The sequence below is a fragment of the Sebastes umbrosus genome, chromosome 12 (genome assembly GCF_015220745.1).
Source record: "Sebastes umbrosus isolate fSebUmb1 chromosome 12, fSebUmb1.pri, whole genome shotgun sequence".
NCBI lineage: Eukaryota > Metazoa > Chordata > Actinopteri > Perciformes > Sebastidae > Sebastes > Sebastes umbrosus.
This window is the reverse complement of record NC_051280.1, coordinates 2,047,372-2,071,059: the sequence shown is the minus strand read 5'-3', so window position 1 is coordinate 2,071,059 and position 23,688 is coordinate 2,047,372. Positions and strand designations below refer to the sequence as shown.

The window sequence follows — 23,688 nt, the reverse complement described above, 5'->3', positions numbered from 1 at the left end:
CTGTTTTGAGCGCATCAACTCAGACAGGCCACCTAGTTATAAGCATGGCCACAGAATGCTTGCTGTATTGTGTTGGGCTCCAGCCTTCGGAGCCTTGTATATGATTGGGTGATTGCATTTCTGATTGTTGAGTCTCAACACAACATAACTGAATCCACTCGGTACTTCATTTCTGTGCTGCACTTGAACTCACCATTTCATTCAATTCAATTTAATTCAATTTATTTTTATATGGCATAAAATCATAACAGAAGTTATCTCAAGACGCTTTTTATACAGAGTAGGTCTAGACCGTACTTTATAGTTTAGAGACCCAAGGAGAGACCCCCCATCATGAGGTCTCTGTATTTTGCCTGCCTCATCGTTGTGGAAAGGCTCATTAGGCGTTTTGCTTTGGACAGATGTCATTAGAATTATGATTGACAGGTCTCTCTTTTCACTCAGACATCTCCGTGAGTGCTTCCTACAGCCAGATTTGACAAATGCATCACTCGCTTGGTTGCCTTGGCTGGGAAAAAAAAAAAAATATGGCAGTTGTTCACTCCAAAACTATTCATGCATACTCTGCTGTTATGTAGTGTAGTGCAACAGCAGGTAGTCGGAGTCCTTAACTACACAACAAAATCAGTGTCGGAATACATTTTCTGGTACAACAAAGGTAATGCAGACATCTGGACCCCAGTTTTAGGGCTGAAAATTCCTCAGTATTTAAAATAAAGATGTAATGTCTGCTGGCAGGATTTTAATGAAGAAAGAGCATTTTAATCTAGAATCACCACTATGCTGCATAAGGCAGCGCTCAGACCGACTTATTCATTTCAATGAAGCCGGTCCAGTGGCATGGCGGGGGTGCCAACACAGGGGGTTCTGGCAAACCAAGGGCAAGGCAACCAAAATCATTGGGCAGGTGCTGCACTGGCTAGGGCTGTCGCGGTGAAGGAATTTCCCCTGTAGTGATAATGATTAGCTCAACAGTGGGATATGTGGTTTATTGCCAATTTTTTTTTTTTTGGCCAATTACTTCATTTATCCTGATTTTAGTGCTATATGAATAAGCTTTATTGATAGGCTATTATAAGGTATAATGTTGCTTTTTAAATGACAAAGATTGAAAAATAATACTTGTTTATTGTTAAATGCAGAACACAGAAGGGCAATGAAGCGCAGCGGGGGGTTTTTTCAGCTGTTTTTTGTCAGTTGGTTGCGCCTGGTTGCTATGATACGGAATATCCACAGAAGTAAAAATGTCTGCACAAGGTAGAGTATTTGCTCTGGATTTAAATATGCGGAGCTCCCATTGCAAAGAATTTAAAAAGAGAAAAATGTGAACATGGCGGTTGTGGTGGTTGCTTGCCATCCCCTGCTGTTGGCTTGTCATTGCAATATTGCGGTTACTGTGACAGCCATAGCATTGGCCATTCAAATATGTGCAACCGCACATAACTGTAGGGCTGCACCAAAATAGCTGGAAGCTTCATTCATAACATTGACATTTGAATTCTAAACCCACATTCGAATGCTGTGCAGGTTTTTTCTTTGCTCTGTTTTTTTATGTCCATTCATTGTGTTTAAAGACAGTATTTCTGCAGCGTTGCAGACAAAGATTAGGCTACACTAATCAGTGTTTCCTCTATATTTATTAATAGGGGTGGGAGGAAAAAATCAATTCACCTATGTAATGCAATTTTTTTATTTTACGATTTTTAAATACATTTTTTAATACCAGAATTGATATATTTGCTTCATTTGAGTCAATGCAGCGGTAGAAGGAAGTTACCGCTTTTATTGTTGTAGTCTGAGTAACGTGACATCATATCTGTTCCATATCCTTCAGCCAAAACCAACCGCAGCAAGCTGAAATGAAAAAGTAGAAAAAATGGCGGAGGATCTGCGTGGATACGACTTGAACCCTCACATGTTAAATCCAGCGTGGTAAACACTACACATCCAGTAAAGGATGGAAACACTTTGGGTTTCACACATTGCAGGAAAAGCACAGCTAGACATCACGGCTAAAGCTACATGCTAACTCTGTCATGGACAGGAAACGTTATCGTATGGCGGTAACGTGAGGTCAAACCAGCCGTCGCTCTCATCTCCGTGGTCAAATGGGCCGACGCTACAACTGTAGAGCACCCATATACTGACATTTATGCTCCCTGCATTGAAACGGCCCCGATGGAGCTGACCATGGATGGATAAAGAGAACGGAGCTGACGGGAGAGCTAGAGACCACCTTGGAGAAGTTAGAGGAAGTAGATACGTGTGACTACGTTCGGTTTTCAAAATAAGGTGTTAACAAACTATTTACAAAATACTCAATAAAAACTTTTATGGAAATAAGATCGATTGGATTATATTCGCCAGAGGTATAAAACATTACATGTCCCTTATAAATTAAAAAGAAAATACCACTAATTTGTGAGGGAAATCTTAGATTTTGGGGTTGCTGGAATTTTTTTTAATAAATAATTCCTGACAATGACTGATATATTTGACTTCAGGACAACTCTGACTACATACATGCTGAAAATCAAACATTTTTACCGTATTAATTTAGGTATTTTTAAGTAAAAGTTCCTAGAAGTGCTTTTCCCCATGGTTTAGTGTTTAAAAAGTCAACAAAAATTGCAATAAATCGCAAAAATCGCAATACATATCGGCACCCAAGTATCATGATAGTATTGAATCGGGAGACAGGTGAATCGTCCTAGCCCTATTCATTAATATCCTCTGCTCTCGTGTATCATTGAGTGCGGGGCGGAGCAGAGGAGAGAGAGGTGAAGTGAAGATAACGTTGTTGGTACCAGTTACAGACAGGCTCGGTAGTGAACAGTATTATTAGACTATCTGTGGAATTAGATTTGGTCTGAAGGCTGCTAAGAATCCCAGAGCACAATATGTTGACACGGATGTTCATTTGAACTCATCAAGTCTAAAGAGGTGGTTCGCTTCATTTGTTTTTTCTGAATGCCAACTCGCATCAACGTGCAGTCTTGTGGAAGTCAATGTTCACGCAACATTATTCAAGCAACACGTTTTTAACGTGTTTTTTTCATTTTCTAACCTTTTCAAAAGATCTTGATTTAAATATACCGAATATTTACTTCTTATCTTCAGCTACTTTCTTGCCACCCCGTTAGAGGTAGCCCCGTATCCATGACCTAAACATTCCTCCTGTAACCTTAGCGTGAGTAATCACTGTAGTGTCAGTCTGCTTTCTTTACATTCAGTTACTGCGATGGCTGCGTTTGTACGGTTAAGCCCTCTGAGCAGATGGTGCTCAAGATCAACTACTGATAGATTTTTTTTTCCCAGTGTCAAGAGTTCCACTGATATTTGCGCAGTGACACCTTGTCAACATGTTTAAAAGCTGCTCTGGATAAAAGAGGAATCATAACAGAGTGTTTGTAAAGTTACCAGTCTAGTAACCAGTCTGATTATCACACATAATTAGCCTGTTGGGGAATGAGCGGTGTTGCAGGATATAATCAGATCTTTTGGTGTAGCTGCTCCCACATCCAGCCTACGGACTACACTTCTCTGTATAATTTCCCACTATTTACTGTTTATAAGCATTAATACTTTTGGAAGACGCTTTAGGTTAAGGTCAGGTCTATCACATTATTCATTCTGTGTAACAGAAATGATTAAATAGAAATAAAAAGCAATAACACTGCTACCTCCTTAACAATTTGAAATCCTTGCCTGGGAACACGGATACATTCGGAATTCTGAAACACTTTGGTATGTTTTGAAAAATCATCTGCTTTAATGTCAAATATATGGGATCAACTGTCGACATTTATATTTCCCTTTGAAGACCTCGAACTGCTTAGTGATGGAAAAATATCAAGCGTGTCACATGTCAAGGCTTTCTGGTACACAAACAACCAAACACCGAGTGAGTGAGTGAGTTACTCTGAGAAACAAAAAAAGGACTGAATTGAAAATGAATGATCAGCAGACGTGAGAGTTAATCTGCTGTGATTTTGGTGCTGGCTTCCTGAGGGCTTGGACTTCAGCCAGTACAACAGTGCTTTCACCCTCATCACATATTTAACATACCAGGACTACCGACTGAAGAAGCTACTGTCAGAAACAAACCAACATAGAGGAATATTAACTTATTTCTTCTCAAAACATTATTAGTAATGTGATTAATGTCCTCTAGAGAAATAAAACAGCTATTATTATTATTATTTTAAGAAAAGTTACAGTTAATTTGCATATTGTGTAAAAAGCAAATAGACAGAGCACATGAGGAAATCTGTCTGCTGCATCTGTGTGCGTCTGAGACAACCCAGTCAGTTTATTGTGGGCTGTCTATCAGATCAGAACATGTGATTCAACAAGCCATTCACATTCGGTTCCCCTTCCTACGTCACATGCATTAGAATATACCGCCCACAGCTTGAGAACTACCTTTGCAAAGGTGCACCATATTTTTCTGTTTGAATAGGCCACAAACCAAACTGCAGCCTACTGGTAGGTCCTATTTCTGACATAATTTAACTATGTGAAAGTGAAAAATAAAACCATAGGTTATATTTGATTTAGACTCTTCCTGTCTCATTAGTCATCATGATCTCTTTGGCTCTATCTATTCGGCGTGGAGAGGTGGTCGTGTTGCTCTGGCTCTATCTATCTGGCGTGGAGATGAGGTTGTGTTGCTCGGGCTCTACCTGTTTGGCGTGGAGGGGAGGTCGTGTTGCTCTGGCTCTATCTATCTGGCATGGAGATGAGGTTGTGTTGCTCGGGCTCTACCTGTTTGGCGTGGAGGGGAGGTCGTGTTGCTCTGGCTCTATCTATCTGGCATGGAGATGAGGTTGTGTTGCTCGGGCTCTACCTGTTTGGCCTGGAGAGGAGGTCATGTTGCTCTGGTTCTATCTATCTGGCATGGAGATGAGGTTGTGTTGCTCGGGCTCTACCTGTTTGGCGTCGAGAGGAGGTCATGTTGCTCTGACTCTACCTGTTTAGCGTGGAGGGGAGGTTGTGTTGCTCTGGCTCTACCTGTTTGGCGTCGAGAGGAGGTCGTGTTGCTCGGGCTCTACCTGTTTAGTGTGGAGAGGAGGTTGTGTTGCTCGGGCTCTATCTGTTAGGACATAATGATTTAAGTAAGGGCTATTCAAGTGTTTGTACTGGGGAGTTCATTTACCTAAAAAATTATCCGCTGAGTAACAGACGTCTCTTTCCCAATGTAAGTCTATGGGAAAAAGTATTTTTGGGCCCAATGCATCATGTGACGGACACAGAAGTTGTAGTACCGCCGTTTGGCCCCTACAAAAGTTGTCATCAATGACCGGCACTCTTCCTTGGGGCTTGGTGTCATGCTAGCTTACTGGGAAAGGGGCTAAATATCGCTCAAAAGTTGAGCTGTTTTTACAGCGAGATTAGCCCCTCCGGCACTTCATGCCCTACGAACAGCGCGTGATGCGTGGCTTTTTCGGAAGGAGGGCTTAAAGACAGAGGCACTAAAATGGAGTGTTTCAGACAGAGGGTGAATACAGGTATATTCAGAAAGACAGGAGGAGAAAAATAATGTTTTTTGAATATTAAAGCATGTAAACATATTCTAGCAGAAACCCTAAATACAAGTATGAACCTGACAATGACAGCGTGATATGTCTTCCTTTAAAAGGGGACCCATGGCAAACATTTTATGTATCTATCCTCTTCTATCTTAAAAAAATACATCGGCTGCTTTTGACTTGGGGCACCCAGGACCCCAATACATTGGTATTTAAAATTGTTATTTAAAAAGCACATATTAAAACAGAATGAAAAATTGGAATGGTAAAATAAAGCACCTGTGAGATATGACCGAAAAAAAAAGTAGACCTCGGGGGTCTGCTGTTGGTGGGATGAGGGTTAAGAGTCTTTTGGAGACTTCACACACACGCACACACACACACTCAGATACACACTAAAATAACAAGGCGATGGGGGAAATCCCTTTGAACTGGAAAACTTGAAGGCTGCAGCCTCTTTCACTGCACAATAATGGAGCGGTGAGGCTCGTTAAAAAGCGAGTGAAGGCATCCAGCCAGAATCAATCAGTCTCCTGTGTGTTCTTCACCTGATTAAATGAAAGCCTTTTCATAGAGCACCAACTTAATGGGACTAATGCAGTAGAGGCAGAGAGCAGGAGAGGAAACATTAGACGGAGCAGGATAGAGACAAGGAGAGGATGGAGTGAGAAAGCTTTGTGATTTGTCAGTTTAGGGCTTCAACAACATCAATAACTTACCTGTTATTAATATGAGAACAATGTTGGTGTATACTTTAAATTGGTCAGAATAATGGTGTCATTGTGATAAAGGAATGGCACCGCTTCAACCGTGCTGGTGAAGCTATCAGCACAGTCAGGTTGTGATGGGCTGATGGTTGGAAACCACTGTTGCATATCAGGGCTGCACCCTAGTGCTGAAAGTGTGAACTGATGTGGCGGATTATCCTTCAAATGAAGCTCTGCAAGGTCAGTGCACAATGAGCACAGTTAGTTGATTAGTCACTTTAATCAGTCGGTTCATGATCATGTCTGCTTTTCCTTGATGAGTAGCACTTCCCCACTCTTTTATTCTCCTGAAGTCTCCCCGAATCCTACAAAAGTGTGACATTGATCTAGTCTGAACAAAGTGTTGCTATGCTGTGTCAACCGAATGCAATGGGTTTACATTTGTATGGAAAGTAGCTCCGATAAAAAAGAACATTATTTTTGCTTGTTGCAGCAAGACACTGACGAAGCTCTTGTGTGGGAAGGTAAAAACACATTTCCTTTCAGTGTTGTAATTGCTGTGTAAGCGTTCCTCCCAGATCTTTCAACGTGAATGCGTATGGATTTATTGATCCAGTGCAGTTTTTTAAGTGCACAAAGGCAGTTTGGGGAAGTGTTTTTCAGATACTACAACCACTAAGTCAGTAGTCAATCATGTTTTTGAGGGAAAAGTTTATTTAAAGCCGAGGCAATTTATCTCCCTGTAATGATGCAGGAAGGTTGAATATTTACATATAACCACTGGTGTAAGGCCGTTCTGTAATCCTTATAAAGACTACACACAACCAGTTCATTATATTGGGCTATTGTGCTATTATACCCTTTTTCCACCTAAATTTGCGCGTGGGAAAACCCGCTAAAAATAGGTGATATACTCTTTTCCTATCGCGAGTATGACGCACTGGCCTCTCTATTATTTTTCCACATGTGTCACATTCGATGTCACGGAAACGGCGGCCTTTTTTTATCCAGTGGGAAAGGGGCTTTAGATACATGAGAGAAACATTCTGTAAATGAGGCTTCAACTTTTCTGCCCCGGTTAAACCAATAAGGATTAAGTCTGTAAAAATCAAGATGTCACTGCTAAACCTAATGATGGAACATTTAAACCTGGATCGAATCCTAACCAAATGAAATGTATCAATGGATTTAATGTTGCCCATTCAAAATCTAAACTAACTTATATTGTAATCATCAAGTCTCTCCAAGGATTCGCAATCTTGCGATCTCAAATATGTAAGTCGCTTTCATCAATCCAAGTGGCAATTTCGCTGCGCACATCACAAGCCGTTGTTGCGCCGCACGAGCCGTTGGAAATAATGGGTTTTGCAGCGTAGTGGTGCCGTTGCCGCGTTCTGTGTGAAAGGCCCATTACCTTTATCATTGTGAGAAAAAAAATGAGTGAAAGTATATTCATTCATGAATAATTCACTCCTCTCATTGTGGAAACACATCTTGATAGAAGCCGTAGCGTTCAGTAGTCAGAGATGGTGAAGATTACATGCCACTTACCTTTCATATTTCTTAACCTCGTCAGTGTCTCCTCACTGGTGTCAGTAATGCTCTGTGTCTCTGCTGTTATTACAGCCTCTCTGTGGCCTTTTCAATGGATTTCTGCCTTTGTTGTGTTAATGTGAAATGATAGTCTGACTCTTTTGCTTTTGTTAAACATCTCTCTCCTTGTGTCACTAATGACTGTACGGCTGGGCGGTCGGAGTGGGAGTGCATTTATGCGTCGTCCTCTTTATACCAGGCAAAAAAGAAAACTGTGTTTATGGAGAGACAACCGTGGTAAATGGGAATATTTAACGTTGTCGGGGGGAAAAAAAGCCTATGAGAGTGTGTACAGATTGTTCATGAGATTTAGAGAACTCTCTGGAATTGTGTGGGTGTCTCGCTTCAGTTCACACTTTTTATAGGATGGTTCATCCAAGGTACTTGGCCTGTTTGATTTAATAATAATAATAATGCAGTTTATGTATAGAGCACTTTTCAGGGTACTCAAAGACACTTTACATAAGTTAAAATGATTATAGAAAACAACACTTTAAAAATATATAACACAACATAGATCACACATTAAAAGCTGTTCGGAAAAGGTGACTTTTGATTTGTGATTTGAATGTGGACAGGTTGGTGCAGTCTCGGATGTGTTTGGAAAGTGAGTTCCAGAGGAAAGGGGGGCAGCTATGGAGAAGGCTCTGTCGCCCCAGGTCCGGTGCTTAGTCCTGAGTGGTGGGAACAGGAGGTTGGCATCAGAGGAGCGGAGGGAGCGGTAAGGGGTGTGATGGTGAAGCAGGTTTGCGAGGTATAGGAGAGGGCCTGGTTATGTAGGGCTTTGTGAGTGAGGAGAAGGACTTTGAATTGGATCCGCTGTGGGACAGTGGAGGTTCTGGAGGACAAGGAGCCAGTGGAGGTTCTGGTGGACAGGGGTGATTTGATCACAAGAGCGGGAATGGGTGAGCAGACGAGCAGCAGAGTTCTGTATGTACTGGGGTTTATTTAGGACTTTGGATGATGTGCCATAAAGAATGCCGTTGCAGTAGTCGATTCTGGGTGTGATGAAGGCGTGGATCAGAGTGATGGGCGGAGTCAAGCTATGTTTTTTAGGTGGAAAAAGGCAGTCTCTGTGATTTGGTTGACGTGGTGTTCGAAGGAGAGGTTGCTGTCGAAAATGTCTCCCGAGATTGCGGATGTGTGGTGAGGGAGACAAGAGTGGAGTTGTCGATGGTGAGGCAGAAGCTGTGAGGGTTTTGGTGAGGGATTTGGGATCGATGATGATCATGTCTGATGTATCAGCTACACTTACCACATCTCCGCCTGTTATTGGTGCAATCCTCCTTTAAATTAACGAAGGAAAGGGCTTTCTGCGTTTCACTGATCGCACATCAGTTGCTTCTCAAATGACAGGAAGACTTGTGCATCCGTTTGATGCTCCTCTGACATGAGTTGTCAAAGGGTTAGTAAATCCGATGCAGACCACTGTGCTGCAACTGTAAATGGTGATTAAGTTTGTTTCTGGTGTTCTTTCTGTTTACCTCTTTTTTAGTTTGCATACATTTCCAAATCAATAAGATGAAAATTCACTCCTACCTCGGAGTTGCAATGTTTAGCCCAGCCATGTACTCATTTCTGTTTCTCTGCTTCTTTTTCAGCTCCTTCCCCACTCAGTCAAAACCTGAAGGACTATGACTGATAGAGCCATCTCCCAATTCAAGGTGACCCAGCTGGGAAGATAAAACATTTCTGACCTGTGCATCCTACACACTCCTTCAGAGAAATGAGGACTATCTCACTGGGCATGGTGTGGCTCTGTCTTGGCCTGTCCCTGGATGCTTTGTCTTTGAGTGGACAGAGAATAGAGACAGTGGGTGAAGAAGGAACTGAAGCAGCGATCAGAGGAGAGAAGCTGCTCAAAAGAGTGAGACGAGGCTGGATGTGGAACCAGTTTTTCCTGCAGGAGGAGTATACGGGCAGCGACTACCAGTACATTGGCAAGGTAAGAGCTGTGCCACTGCCTCCATCTTTTGTTACAGTGAATGTTAGACATAATCCAACATGGCATCAAATACAATTCCCTTGATTTTGTTAGAAAGACACTCATTAGTGATGTTTGTTCTTCTTTCCTGAATTGCATTAATATGAATTTATGCTAAAGTTAATCACTCTTCACACATTTTGCTCATGACTTCTTTGCCTGCAAGCATAATGAATTACCCCTGCTGATGATCACTGCTACACCAAAGTGTGTTCAGAAACCATCTAATATTTAATATAGTTCTCATATTCACACACAAAACACACTATTAGCTTTTGACTTAGAGAGAAACACCAGTGATATTCTTACCCCTACCCTAACCCTAACCAACCCAACCATCGAAGGCAACGAGCCAATCAGAGGCAGAGTAGGGCCTGGTCATGCCTTCGCCATAGTAGGATTTGTTAATTAGCTAACTGGTCTGGTATGACCAGTAGCTTTTGGGGGCTATTGTTAGCTAACATTAGCAGACTTTGATCATATTACTGTATAACTGACATTACTGAGGCGTTACTGAGACTTTGAGATGCATGAGTTTATATATCATGCATACCGTCTTTCCCTCTTGTTGTTCTTAAAGGTAGTCTGTACGATATTCAGAGCATTAAGGTAGTCTGTACGGTATTCAGAGCATTAAGGTAGTCTGTACGGTATTCAGAGCATTAAGGTAGTCTGTACGATATTCAGAGCATTAAGGTAGTCTGTACGGTATTCAGAGCATTGATATATCATCAAATAAGACATAGCTATGTAAAGATATAGAGGAGTAATGTCTACCTGAGCAGAGAATGATGTCGTGGCAGCGTGTGCTTTTAGTGCATTTTCGTGCATGTGAGCGTGCCCCGCCGGCTAGCTCAAAGCAACTGCTCTGCACTGCTCTCATATGGCAGTTACAGTTGATAACGCCGAACCGACTGAAGGCGTCATCGCAGACTCGGTCACGGGGTACCAGCGTCACGCCGTCGTCACGGCTTGCGCTCCAGCCTCAGTCTGGGTCTCATTCACATGAACTGAGGAAGGGAAATAACTCTGGATTTGGCTATTAGTTCATTTTACAACTTTAAAAACTTATTTTTTTAAATATGGGCTATTTAGGTGTTCGTACTGGGAAGTTTGTTCATCTCAAAAAAAAAAATCCGTGGAGTTACAGACGTCTCTTTCCCAATGTAAGTCTATTGGAAAAAGGACGGACACAGAAGTTGCAGTACTTCCGTTTGGCCACTACGCAAGTTGGGATCGACGACCGGCGCTCTTCCTGGGGGCTTGGTTTGGACCGTTAGCTGCGAGCCGCTGGTTGTGCCGTCACCATGTTGAGAGCCATGTGGAGGCAATAGAAATGCTCCCAATCTCACATTTAGCACTTTTAAAGCAACCATTTGTAGTATTTGAAGATTTTCAACTTTGGCGACCTCAGTGGTGGTATTTAAAAAAAAAAAAAACACTGTTACGAACAGGAAGGCCTGCTGATACAATCATTTTCTACAAACAAAAACTTATACCACCAAAGGGATTTAAAATATGTTATAATCACTCAAACAGTTCACACATAGGGGCTTTAACTTTAGCTCACGATAGCAGTGAAGAGTACGCTGAACAGCAGACACTGTACAACATGTATTTTAGGTGACTTTGGATGTGCGTCAGAGTTCTGTAGTTGGAGCAGTGAAAGCACCGCCGACGCTGCTGCAGCCCCGTTTCCTCGGCGTGCCACCTTGACAAGTTTTCACAACACAAATAATGGAATCTCTGAAATTGTTAGAGTGTTATATTTTTTGCTCTTCCAAAACTTGTGTTGATGATGTGTTTGTGGCCCAGCGACTGCGCTGTGCAGTACACATTCAGGGCAAAGAGGCAGACAGGCTGACAGGAAGGAAATGGCAGGGTAGGCACGAAGACAGAATGTGTAATGTGAAGTGAATATATTGGGAAGGTTTAGAGTTTTTCCACCTCGCATGCAGAGAGACTAATGACTCCTGTGTCAGTACCATCCTGTTACTATTCCTTACCTAAGCTCTCTCTCTCTCCCTCTCTCCTAATCCTCTCATTAGCCGTGTTTCCATTCACATGTTTTTATGCGCATTTTGATTTCCTCAAAAGTTGTTACGCTCGCTTGAGGTGGTTTTTGGTTTTGTTGAAAAAGAGTTGATGCGCTAAATGGGATATGGAAACGCCTTTGCGAATAATTTCTGATGTAGCAAACGTTTAACCCACGTCTTCCCGGATATTCCCATAACGTGTGTGAATGCTTGTCTTCGTCTCCAGACAACATGAAACATGGTCAATACCAGCTGGCATGAAAGAACAATTAAAACTTGTCCAATTGAAACAAATTCCTGAAGACCACTCCAATTTTCTCTCATACATGATTAGATGACAAAGGCGACCTGTTTTGTTTCCAGTTCGCAACCTCTACTTCTTCTTCTACTCTGTTTACTGGCAGATTACAGCCATGCGTTGCCTATAGCGCCAACATCTGACCAAACTACGCTGTAGTCGAGTTTATTCACTCCAAGCCAGTTGATGGAAATTCGCCTAATTCGTATTTTGCTTAAAATTCGCTTGACAATTGATTGGAAACACTGTTGTCTACAGTATGACCCTGTTTACACCTGGCAGTAAATTGCATCTCGTATCCAGATATGATTAATCTGATTACATTTACATCTGGTATTAATATGTGTCTCCAGTGTCCGTATTGAGATCTGATCGCTCTGTCCGGCTCAAACAACGGAACATCACATCCACCTCTCCTCTCACATACTGTAGTTGTTGTATGTGGATTGAAAACGCAATTGCATTTACACTTGTGTTCAATGTGGTCACAATGCATCCGATTGCAATCCAATCACCCAAAAGGCATTTTAATGCCAGGTGTGAAGGGGTTCTGTGTTATATGTTGCATATACATATTAGGGCTGTCAAAGTTTATGCAAATTTGTTTTAACGCCACTAATTTCTTTCACACATTAACGCAACTTGTGATTTTTAGGTTGTAGCGGGCTCAGTTTTAAGGATAGAGTGAAGATACTGGCATCATATGAAACTAGAAAAACCTTAAGAATCCATTGGTACCAACCACTACTAGCTTGTCACGAAGGAGGATAAATAACACTCTAAACTTACGCAAAATTTTCGCGAGGAAAAACTGTCATGGCCATTTTCAAAGGGGTCTCTTGACCTCTGACCTCCAGATATGTGAATGTAGACAGAATGGGTTCTATGGGTACCCACGAGTCTCCCCTTTACAGACATGCCCACTTTATGATAATCACATGCAGTTTGGGGCAACTCATAGTCAAGTCAGCACACTGACACACTGACAGCTGTTGGGCTTGAGTTTGCTATGATTTGAGCCTATTTTTATGCTAAATGCAGTACCTGTGAGGGTTTCTGGACAATATTTGTCATTGTTTTGTGTTGTTCATTGATTTCCAATAACAAATATATACATATATTTGCATAAAGAAGCATATTTGTCCACTCCCATGTTGATAAGAGTATTAAATACTTGACAAATCTTCCTTTAAGGTACATTTTGAACAGATAAAAAAAAGTGTGATTAATCTGTGATTAATGGCGATTAACTATTTTAATTGATTGACAGCCCTAATATCATCATCATATAATCGTCCTCATGTCAGTTGACACACTGATGACGTTTTCAGTGTTCACACAGATAGCTTTGTTTCACTGCAGGAACTTAACAACCTGTGAACTGAGGCTTCCCATGACTTCAACCTTCAGGGACTTTGTAAATGTTTGCTCCGAACTCCATACTTGTGTCTGCGCTGAATTTTACAAATGGTTTGCCCTTAAAAAGGCAAGACAACATCGTTACTGATTTTCTCTCAAGTTTACATGAACATGAGATTTACAAGTTTATACGCCAAAGGAAAGGAAAGGCACGAGGCAGTCGGTTGATCTAAGACAGCATTCAGCATGTCATACCACCCAGTCGTTTTTTAGTTTTCTCCACTGAACACATCGTGATCATTCATTTTTCTATAATTTTGTTTAATCTTTAAATCTTTGTTTCTAAAACTACCAGCTCCAGCTCTTTATGAATGGCCTCATATACCCAAATACTATTGAGGACCTGGACATCTTTGTCCAGCTTCCAATCTTTTTTTAAAGCATTAGTGCTCCTGGTTGATACAGGCGCAGCAGTAAAATGGTGGTTACTGTTGTTCTTGATTCTAGATCTGCCATACTTGTACCACCTCCTGAGCAGTGTCCACATATAGTTCCAGGATCTCCAAAGCAAGCAGAGAACAGTGGAAACAGAAGCAGAAAATGTGACAATGGAGCTACATTATGCCCAAACTTTGAAACAAGTTTAAACAGGTTTTTACAAGGCCAACTTGATGGGACAGGACATTTAGAAAAACACCAAACTACACATACTGTGGTTGACAAAACAACCTCATCTCAAATTCCATTCAGTAGCCATTCTGAAGCTCTGAACAAAATGAAAAGAGAACCATAACAATTAAGCTTTATTCATAACTGTAACTGATCAAAGCCACTGCTTCTTCTGCAAAATGGAACGTCTCAACTATTTCTTTTCACTGCCATCTTTTGCTTGGCAGATTATAAATGCTGTAATGTGTTATAAGTGCTTTAAAAAATCTAGCCCATGACTGGAGACTTTGACCAATCACAGGTCAGTTTAGAGAGAGAGAGAGAGCGTTCCTATTGGCTGTGCTCCGGCTGGTGGGCGGTGCTTGGTATTTTCTCAACTGATCTCAACATGGCTGCCGGGTCACAAACTTTCTCATTTTACAGCTAGTACACTACAAGATGATTCTGAAAACATTTGAGGAGAGAAATAGGCATCACAGTAACAGAATATTGATTCATATTTGATCAGCGCTGCCTAGTTTGACCGTTTGGTCGGAGTTCGTGAGTGATTGACAGCCGGCTCTCATAGACGGCAGCTGGACAGCAGATCCCAGATCAGCTCTGACTGCTTGTTTTCCTCCGGTCTGTGAAATCTTGCAGATGCCGTTAGGAGCACCGGAGGACAAATCATTTTCTTCAGATTACCTGTCTCATGCACTACTGTCAGGATAAAGGGACCGCTTTATAAAAATAACTAACATAATTGCTCCATTTCTACCCACTAGTGAAGCTGTATGTGAAACGTAATGTATTATTGCACTCATAGTAATAACAAGGTGTATAATGTTCACTTACCTCGTGTACAGATAGTGGGGTTATGTAGGGATTTTCCATGTAACTGGCTGCTCTGTTTAATATCTAGAGGAGATTCTATTAGCGAAGTTAGCACACAGTGCAGCGTGAGGATAGTTGGAGCTGTGCTGTTTGATCAGTAGCCAGATGCCGGCAGCTATTGTGCTGCTCCGTATGAAGCCTGCTGTCTGACAGCAGCACAAAACAAAGTAAGCTTTGAAACAAACAGGAGTTTGCCACGATTGAGGTAAACACAGGGAGAAGTGAGACGGAGTCAGCAGACTCTCCTCCCTGCTGGGGTGTTGCCTTCACTGCAGGGGGTCTGCTGGGTGCTTCAGATATGTGTTGGTGACAACAATATGGTTTAGAGACAGATTAGCAGGGACAGGGATATTTTTTTTTACCCCTGATACCATGGAGTGCAGACATTTAAGAATCGTCTAAAACAGAATGTTTATCCAGCCCTGATGCAATTTATTAATATTCAGTTGCACAGCAAGCGTTACCTTCACTCAGCTTGACATCATCCTTTTCCATGTAAGAACAGTAAACAACGAATAACAAACAACCCTGGGCCTCAGTTTGAGTGGGTAGAGCGTGCAGGAGGCAGGACATGACGCGGATCACAACGCGGCCACGTAGTCGGTTCGTAGATGCCTCGTTGAACTACTGCGGTTCCCATGCGTGAGGTGTCCACACTGGCGGCGTTTCTGCTGCTGCCAGCCCTTTCTTTCTTCGTTGAGTTTGCCTCCCATAATGGCTTTTTCCTTTCAATACTAGAATGGCACTCGGAGAGCGCAGACCTCTGCCAAGGTGCCGGAGTACAATTGCCCCCCCCCCTCTCCGGTCAGCTTGCGCCATCATCCACGTGTATTTTTGTTTATGTTGAGATCAGCTGTACGTAGCAGAGCATCGTAAAACACTTCATTCTAAGTGGACAGAAACAAAATAAAACTCACCTAAACCGTCGTTACTCTTTCCTACAATCACCAAGTGTGCTTTGGTCGAACTCAATGTAATTTCACAGAGTTTAATGTCAAAAAATGCAGAATCTACAGTTGTTGTCCCCCCCCTCGGCTCTCTCTCTGTCTCTCTCTGAAGGAAAGAGGCGTGGTCATGCGTCATCAACGCGTTATCAGTTACACTGCACATGTGTTATACCCAGAGGTCTTAATGTTGTGGCTGATCGGAATCCTTAAAAAAATTCCTGAATCCGGATCATGATGTGGATCGTCACCAAAATCTAATGGATTGTTCATTATGCCACACCCCACCCCTCCAAGAAATTTCATTCAAATCCATCACAGACTTTTGGCGTAGTCCTGCTAACAGACAAACAAACAAACCAACGCCGGTGAAAACATAACCTCCTTCCTAGGCCTTCGGCCTTGGCGGAGGTAATAAATGTCATTTATATTTATTTTAGACAGAAAAAGGTTAAGAAGCCTGTGCTCATTTGTAAATAATAATAATAATAATAATAATCCACAGTCTGTCCACAGAATTTTTTTTTATTTTGAAATGAAAGCAGGAAGTGTTGATTTAAAAATAAATCTTTATTTTTTTTCATGTCCGTGAAATATTCTACAGATATCTAGATATTGAAACTGTAGTAATGCTGCTGGTATGATGTCAATATACTGTGAAACGATCATTTTCACTGTCTGTTGTTGCTGTGAACCGCGCTACTCGCGGTAAAAATAGTCAAAATCTCGAATCGCTAGAAGAGACACAGCTGACACGCAGCTGCTACGCGCTGCTGACGTGGCCGGGGGCATTAGACATTTTCGAAGGCCTCTTTGTGTAAATGACTCGTCTTCTTCACCCTTGGATTTTTGTTTGGTTTCACACTAGTACTTTGTACTAGAGAGCTGGCAGGGTAACGTCTGTTTAACGTCCGGTCTGAATGATTCAGACATGTGCATTCTCACATACAGCTCCTCCGGGTAATGTCTACATAAGTTCAGGTTTGCAGTGCCTGTGTGAAAGGGGCTTTACAGTTTGCGCTCCGAATAAAATGGTTTAGATAATCTGGATAAATTGGTGTAAATCATCTCGTTTCTTGACCTGTCAGACTTTAGTTCCCAGATCTTAGCAGTTTAATTGGTGAGTATGGTGGACCATATTCTATGGCCCAGGTGACGAACACAAGACATACTTTTTTAGGCTTCTAATAAAGGATTTTTGTCTGTTTATGGATATTGTTGCTGTGTCCATTCCCCATGTTTGTGGCAAAGGATGCCCCCCTTGTGCTAAATGCCAGCTGTGGTGATAATAGAGGTAAAGAACACAAAACTATACTGTATTAGTCTGTATTTTAACCCACAACCTAAATATAAATACAGTACATTGATTTTGGTCCAATTACAACATAAAGTCCAAGTGTGTGTAACCCTGAATCTTACCACCACAGTAAGGACCACTGTTAGAATAAAAGTTAGAAACAGCAATGAGCAGAAAAAGTAATTCGGTGGTGCAAAATCAATGTGGTACCATTGTCAGCATGAGGGTGATAGTATGGATGAGATATGGTAGCAGAGACAGCGATCCGGGACACATAAGGATGAGCATGCTCTGCTCTGGAAATGTGCTGTGGTGAAATGTCCGCAGGCTTCGTCAACTCGTGTTAGGTGAAAGCACGGAGGTGTTGCAGCCCTGCAGACTGACAGATCAAATCAGACTGAACACTGCTGGAGAGAAAAGGCAGCGAGGATCAAAAGGAGAGAGAGGGAGGAAGGGAAAGAAGGGCAGAGAGTGTGAGGGGGAGGGAGGAAAGGGAGGGGAGCAAAGGAAATGAGGGAAGAAAGGAAGAAACAGAGGAAATGTAGGTTTGTGTAGGAATATACACAGAGAATGTGTTGTTAAAAGACAAGTTGAGAAGAGGAGGACAGGTAGAACAAAAGCACAATGGGAAAGAAACAAGAGAACAAAACCAGCTATAAGAAGACAAAGAAGTGAGGGGCAGCAGAAAGAGAGTGTGCTGAGAAGTAGAGAGTGAAAAGGTGAAACGTTGCAGGTCGACTTAAGGAAGTAAAGACATAAGCTGAGTTTCCATTCACAGCTGAGTAGAAACAGCGACATTTAGGACAATTTCCTCACTATTAGACACTCGCTTAAAGCAGAATGGCCCAATCCCAATGTCCCCCCGAAGGCCTTCAGTCCTGAAGCCTCAGGGACTTGACTGACATCACCTGGTAAATGGTTGAGTGTGAGAGGCTGCAAGGGCTTGAAAAGGTATAAATATGAATGGAACAGCACTTTGCGATGACATATCACGTTACCTTGACGACGCCAATTGTGGGTTTTTATTTTACGTTTTTGTACTGCCTATTTGAACGTCTTCCAGGCTCTTGACTTACAAGACTAGAGGTAACTGTCAAAAAATGTATTTACTTGTTTTTGTCAAACTTCATGAAGCAAAATGAAAAGAAGTAGTCTAATGAATAAAGCAGATGTGTAATATAGTCAAATGAATAAACCAGGTGTGTAATATAGTCTAATCGATAAACCAGGTGTGTAACATAGTCTAATGAATAAACCAGGTGTGTAATATAGTCTAATGAATAAACCAGATGTGTAATATAGTCTAATGAATGAACCAGATGTGTAATAAAGTTACGGATGTGTAATATAGTCTAATGAATACACCAGATGTGTAATATAGTCTAATGAATAAACCAGATGTGTAATAAAGTCTAATGAATAAACCAGGTGTGTAATATAGTCTAATGAATAAACCAGATGTGTAATAAAGTCTAATGAATAAACCAGGTGTGTAATACAGTCTAATGAATAAACCAGGTGTATAATATAGTCTAATGAATAAACCAGGTGTGTAATATAGTCTAATGAATAAACCAGATGTGTAATATAGTCTAATGAATAAACCAGATGTGTAATATAGTCTAATGAATAAACCAGATGTGTAATATAGTCTAATGAATAAACCAGATGTGTATTATAGTCTAATTAATAAACCAGATGTGTATTATTGTCTAATGAATAAACCAAATGTGTAATATAGTCTAATGAATAAACCAGATGTGTAATATAGTCTAATGAATAAACCAGATGTGTAATATAGTCTAATGAATAAACCAGATGTGTAATATAGTCTAATGAATAAACCAGATGTGCAATATAGTCTAATGAATAAACCAGATGTGTAATATAGTCTAATGAATAAACCAGATGCGTAATATAGTCTAATGCTGCATTCCTCTGATTTCATGTGTTTTTATGTTCCATATAAAATCCTTAATGTTAAAGTTTCTGTGTAAATTTAAATATGGCTGGCTGAACACCCATGTCCTTTTTGTTTAACGTCACAACGCTATGAATTGTGGGTAACTCCCTCAGGCAAAGTCTGCAGAAATGTGGACTTACGGAAAGTGTTCATAAAGGGCTCAAATGTCTGCGAGAGAGCCCTCAAGGACGAGCGGATTGGACACTGGGACACCCCTGAACCCTCACGGACTTTGTGGGAACATGTCTCAAAGTCTCTGAGTCTGTGAGTGTGGACTTTGGGATTGGGCCAATATTTCATACAGAAGCGATAGTCAATAGTGATGTTATTTTCCATTTAGGGACGTCCTGATATACCGGTATTGATAACTGTGATATTTAAAAATGAAATATTGATATCATGTTAATAATACACATATGATAATATCATGTAAATAATCCAGCGCCTCCAGAATAATTTGATATTTGCAGTCATGTTTACAGATGTTATATTTACTGTTTCTCCACCTCCCTACACTCGGAGTGTAATTAATTTGCCAAAAAAAACAGACAAAACGCACAATAAACAAAGTTAGAGATGAATTTGACTGATAGCATTATGATTTTATATATATATATATATATACACACATATATAATATTGTTATCAATGAAATAGGCTTGGCGTGATGTGCTGAATGAATTGATCTGTGTGGTCATGTGATGTGTTAAAATATCAGACCCGTATAACCTATTTTATGAATAATATAACTAATACACCCAAAGGAAATACAGTAAAGTACTACCAGTAAAACCATATGTATATAATGTCAAGGTATATGATGTATTGTACAGGAAATGGATGGACTGACAAATAACTACAATGTCCTGGATGTAAACTGTTACATTGGAAGTGTGAGTCGTGGTTTTGTAGAATGGTGAATGGTGATTAGAATAGCTGGTATGTTGTGTCTAATAATTGTTGTCTGACCATATTTGCTTCATTAAAATGTCATCAGTGTTTGACAAAATACTATAAACTGCTATTGATAACATTTATAACATTCAGCCACTAGATGTCACATTCTCCTTCCCCTGTTCCATTACATTCCCTTCACAACAAGTGGTTGCCAATTCATTGTACAACCTGCATATTTAATGGTCGAGACGCACGGGTAAACTGAACACATAAAGGGATTTATTAACCGAAAAGTATGAGTCAAAAGAATGCATGGGAGGAATCTGCCCAGTCAGTAGTGTAGATGTGTGAAAATGTGCTGAATGGGTGTTGTGCTGTAAAAACAGGGAAAAAGAACCAAAAAGCAAGACACAGCGGTATGGTGTGAGAGGAGATCTGCCAACCACAGACTGCTGCACGGAGCACACCAGGCCCAGGTGTGTCTCATGCCACAGATTACACTCTAGTCAGGTCTGCAGCCCTGGAGGGAGGGAAGGCACAGACACAGCAGAGGATCCAAACACAGAGAGGGCCGTCACACGAGCTAGAGTAATGAAGTCATTTTGCAACATGTGGCTGCATTGGTGTTTCAAGATTCATTCGTAATCTATGGTGGAGGTCTGAGGATATGGCAAGCTAGTATTAGGTAACGTTTAGCTCAAAAGGTTCTTTGCCTGTGATGGTTGCAGGTTTTTACGCGGTCATACGCACCTGCGTATATCTACTTATTTTCCAGTTGGCCACCTACTTCGAAATCCCCTCTGATGTGCATCTTCTTTACACATTGTTCGAAAAATCGAATATCGCGATATTATTTTTTGTGATACGGTATCGATTCTCCAAAACACTATCGTTTTTTATTAATAGTTTACATGCAAAGAGGAACTCAGTCAATACTTTATTTCATTGGCAGAGAGATGCACCCTCTCAGTGTATGTGCCCTCTCGCAGTAGTGATGTTGGATGTTACAGGGACTGTGATAAATGCAGATGCAGATCCCACTGTTCTGATTGCATAAAAAAAGTAAACTTTTTTTTACTGAGATTTTATGCATAATGGTGGTGTGTTCTTTATACTGACAGTTTTCCAAAAATGTGATTAAAAAAATCACAATATATCGCCATACTTACAGTACTGCAATACATCTCAATATATTGAATTGAAACCCCTGTATCATGATACGTATCGTATCGCCAGATTCTTGTATGTATATATAAGCTAGAAAGAGGACCTTGAGTTGGTATGGTGTCGTCAAGAATGACAAAAGTCAATAATGAATTTTGTTGCTTATCATAGATGTACTTTCAATTTCTGTATGTATCCGAAGTATTTTATTCCTGGCTTTGAGAAAATAGAATTCTACCTGGAGTTCTCTAAAAGAAGCTGGCGGCCCCCTTTTCTGTCAACTCTCCCTCGACTACTATCAAGTAAACGCAAAAATGCCCCCAAAAAACTTTTATTGGCACACTTGTCTTCCATTACTGGTGACGGAGAAGCTAAACCCAGCAGACCGGTAAATACAGCCGAGTCCACGCAGCCAGGAAGCAAGCTGAGTTCATCCTTAGCTGCTGAGGGGACTCAGTTGGTACACAAACAGTGACACGGACATTGATTTGAAATGATTTGGAGATGACGACGCACCTGCACCACTGCAGACAATCAGAGAATACTACTACAGTCATGTGTACAGAGATAATAATATAAACACAATATCCTGAATATGATCACCAGGAAACCAGGACAAACTGAAACATACTCACTGAGTTTTTCAAATGTACATTTGTGATGCTTTGAGCAGGACAAATTCAAATTCCCTCACCTCTTTTGCAGCAGAAGTTTCAGAGGTATATGTCTTAAAAGATTTATAAATGAGAAGCAATGAGAAAACGTTTTTCCTCACGTTGGCGAATTGACCCTTTAAAGGTCGACTCCATCTGCGGCCTTTTCCACTTGTGCTCTTTCTGCTTTCAGTGACGTAGGTTACCAAAGGAAGCTAATCAATAAGGTTATGAATAATGTGAACGCTAGCACCAGCTAAGTCAAAAAAAATAAATAACATCTGAATTCTCCTAAATAATCCCTCTCAAAGGTGGCAGGGGAAACTATGGACTATTGGAAATAGGGGATTATGTGAAATAACATTGGTGGTAACATGGTTTCTGAGGACACAAAACATCATCTAGATGTTTGACTCAGTGACACAGGCAGATGGAGTGTGACCCATCCCTCCACTGCTCATTTGCAACGCTGTATTGTGTGTGTGTGTGTGTGTGTGTGTATGTGTGTGAGTGGTGGGGGTTATCAGCAGTGAGCCAGGAAGACCCCGAGGAAAAAAAATAGCTTTTTGCTTTGAAATGTGGTGCAAGTGTGGAAGAGTCTAATTATCCCCTCAGTCTCATCAGAGTTGTACAAAATTCAGTTTAGAGTGGTTGAGTTGTTCTCTCAGAATCATCCATCATCCACCGCAACAGCATGTCCAGCCTGAGCAGAGAGTACATTTTATTAAAATCATTATTCTCCACTAGAGGAATCACTTTATTTCAGATCAGTGCAGCCCAGTATTTGTTTCGTGCACGCAATTATACTCCATTCACAAGGCTTTTTAGCCACTGTTGCTAAAATCTGCTCTAATTTCCATCATTCATTTGTCAACCACTCTTCTTCATTTAAAGGGGAACTACACCAATTTTACAAATCAGGGACCGAGCTCATCTCGGGCTTGGAGACTACCATTTTACAACAGAAAACCTGCATTACAAACTTTAGGCATCCGTTTGAAAGAAAGGCCATTAAGACCATGGATGTATAACCAGAACTGGATACAGCGTTGGAGGCGGGGCCTCGTTCATTCGTATGAAAGTTGCTCGGTGGCGGATGAAGCCTAAATGGCTCGACTTCCGTCTGGAAAAGTACCCTGATCTCGGGAACATGGAAGTTGCGCAGTTGCGCAGTAGCGTTCGCTCGGTCACATGACTCGGTCACAGGGTCCCAACGTCACGTCGTCATCACTGCTTGCGCTCCAGCTTCGGTCTGGGTCTCATTCACATGACCTGAGGAAGGGAAATAACTCTGGATTCGGCTATTAGTTCATTTTACAACTTTAAAAACTTTTTTTTTTAAATAAGGGCTATTAGAGTGATCGTACTGGGAAGTTTGTTCATCTCAAAATCAATTATCCGCTGAGTTACAGACGTCTCTTTCCCAATGTAAGTCTGGCTACTACGAAAGTTGGGATCAACGACCGGACCTCTTCCTGGGGGCTTGGTCTGACCCCTCTCATCCAGCCAATGCACATTATGTCCCCCTTCCTTCAGGAAAAAAGGTTTCGTAGTATTAAATGAGCAGTGTGTAGCATTTAGGGGGAAGTATTGTCAGAAATTGGAATATAATATTAATAAGTATGTTTTCTTTAGTGTATAATCAGCTTAGAATAAGAGTTGCTGTGTTTTCGTTGCCTATGCTGATGTGTATTTGTATTATATTGTTGATGTGTATGTG

General features: G+C 41.1%; 1 protein-coding gene across 2 annotated transcripts in view; it reads left to right on the top strand.

Moving 5' to 3' along the window:
• Positions 1–23,688, top strand: part of cdh6 (cadherin 6) — a 118,757-nt gene that overhangs the window by 25,654 nt on the left and 69,415 nt on the right. The window contains exons 1-2 of one of the 2 annotated variants that reach the window (XM_037788092.1): positions 1,177–1,257; positions 9,433–9,776. In XM_037788092.1, the coding sequence (XP_037644020.1) occupies positions 9,558–9,776 (219 nt within the window). In that variant the 5' untranslated portion in view covers positions 1,177–1,257; positions 9,433–9,557. Of the gene's footprint in view, positions 1–1,176; positions 1,258–9,432; positions 9,777–23,688 lie in introns of those variants that run through there. The other variant, XM_037788091.1, reaches the window with a different exon arrangement.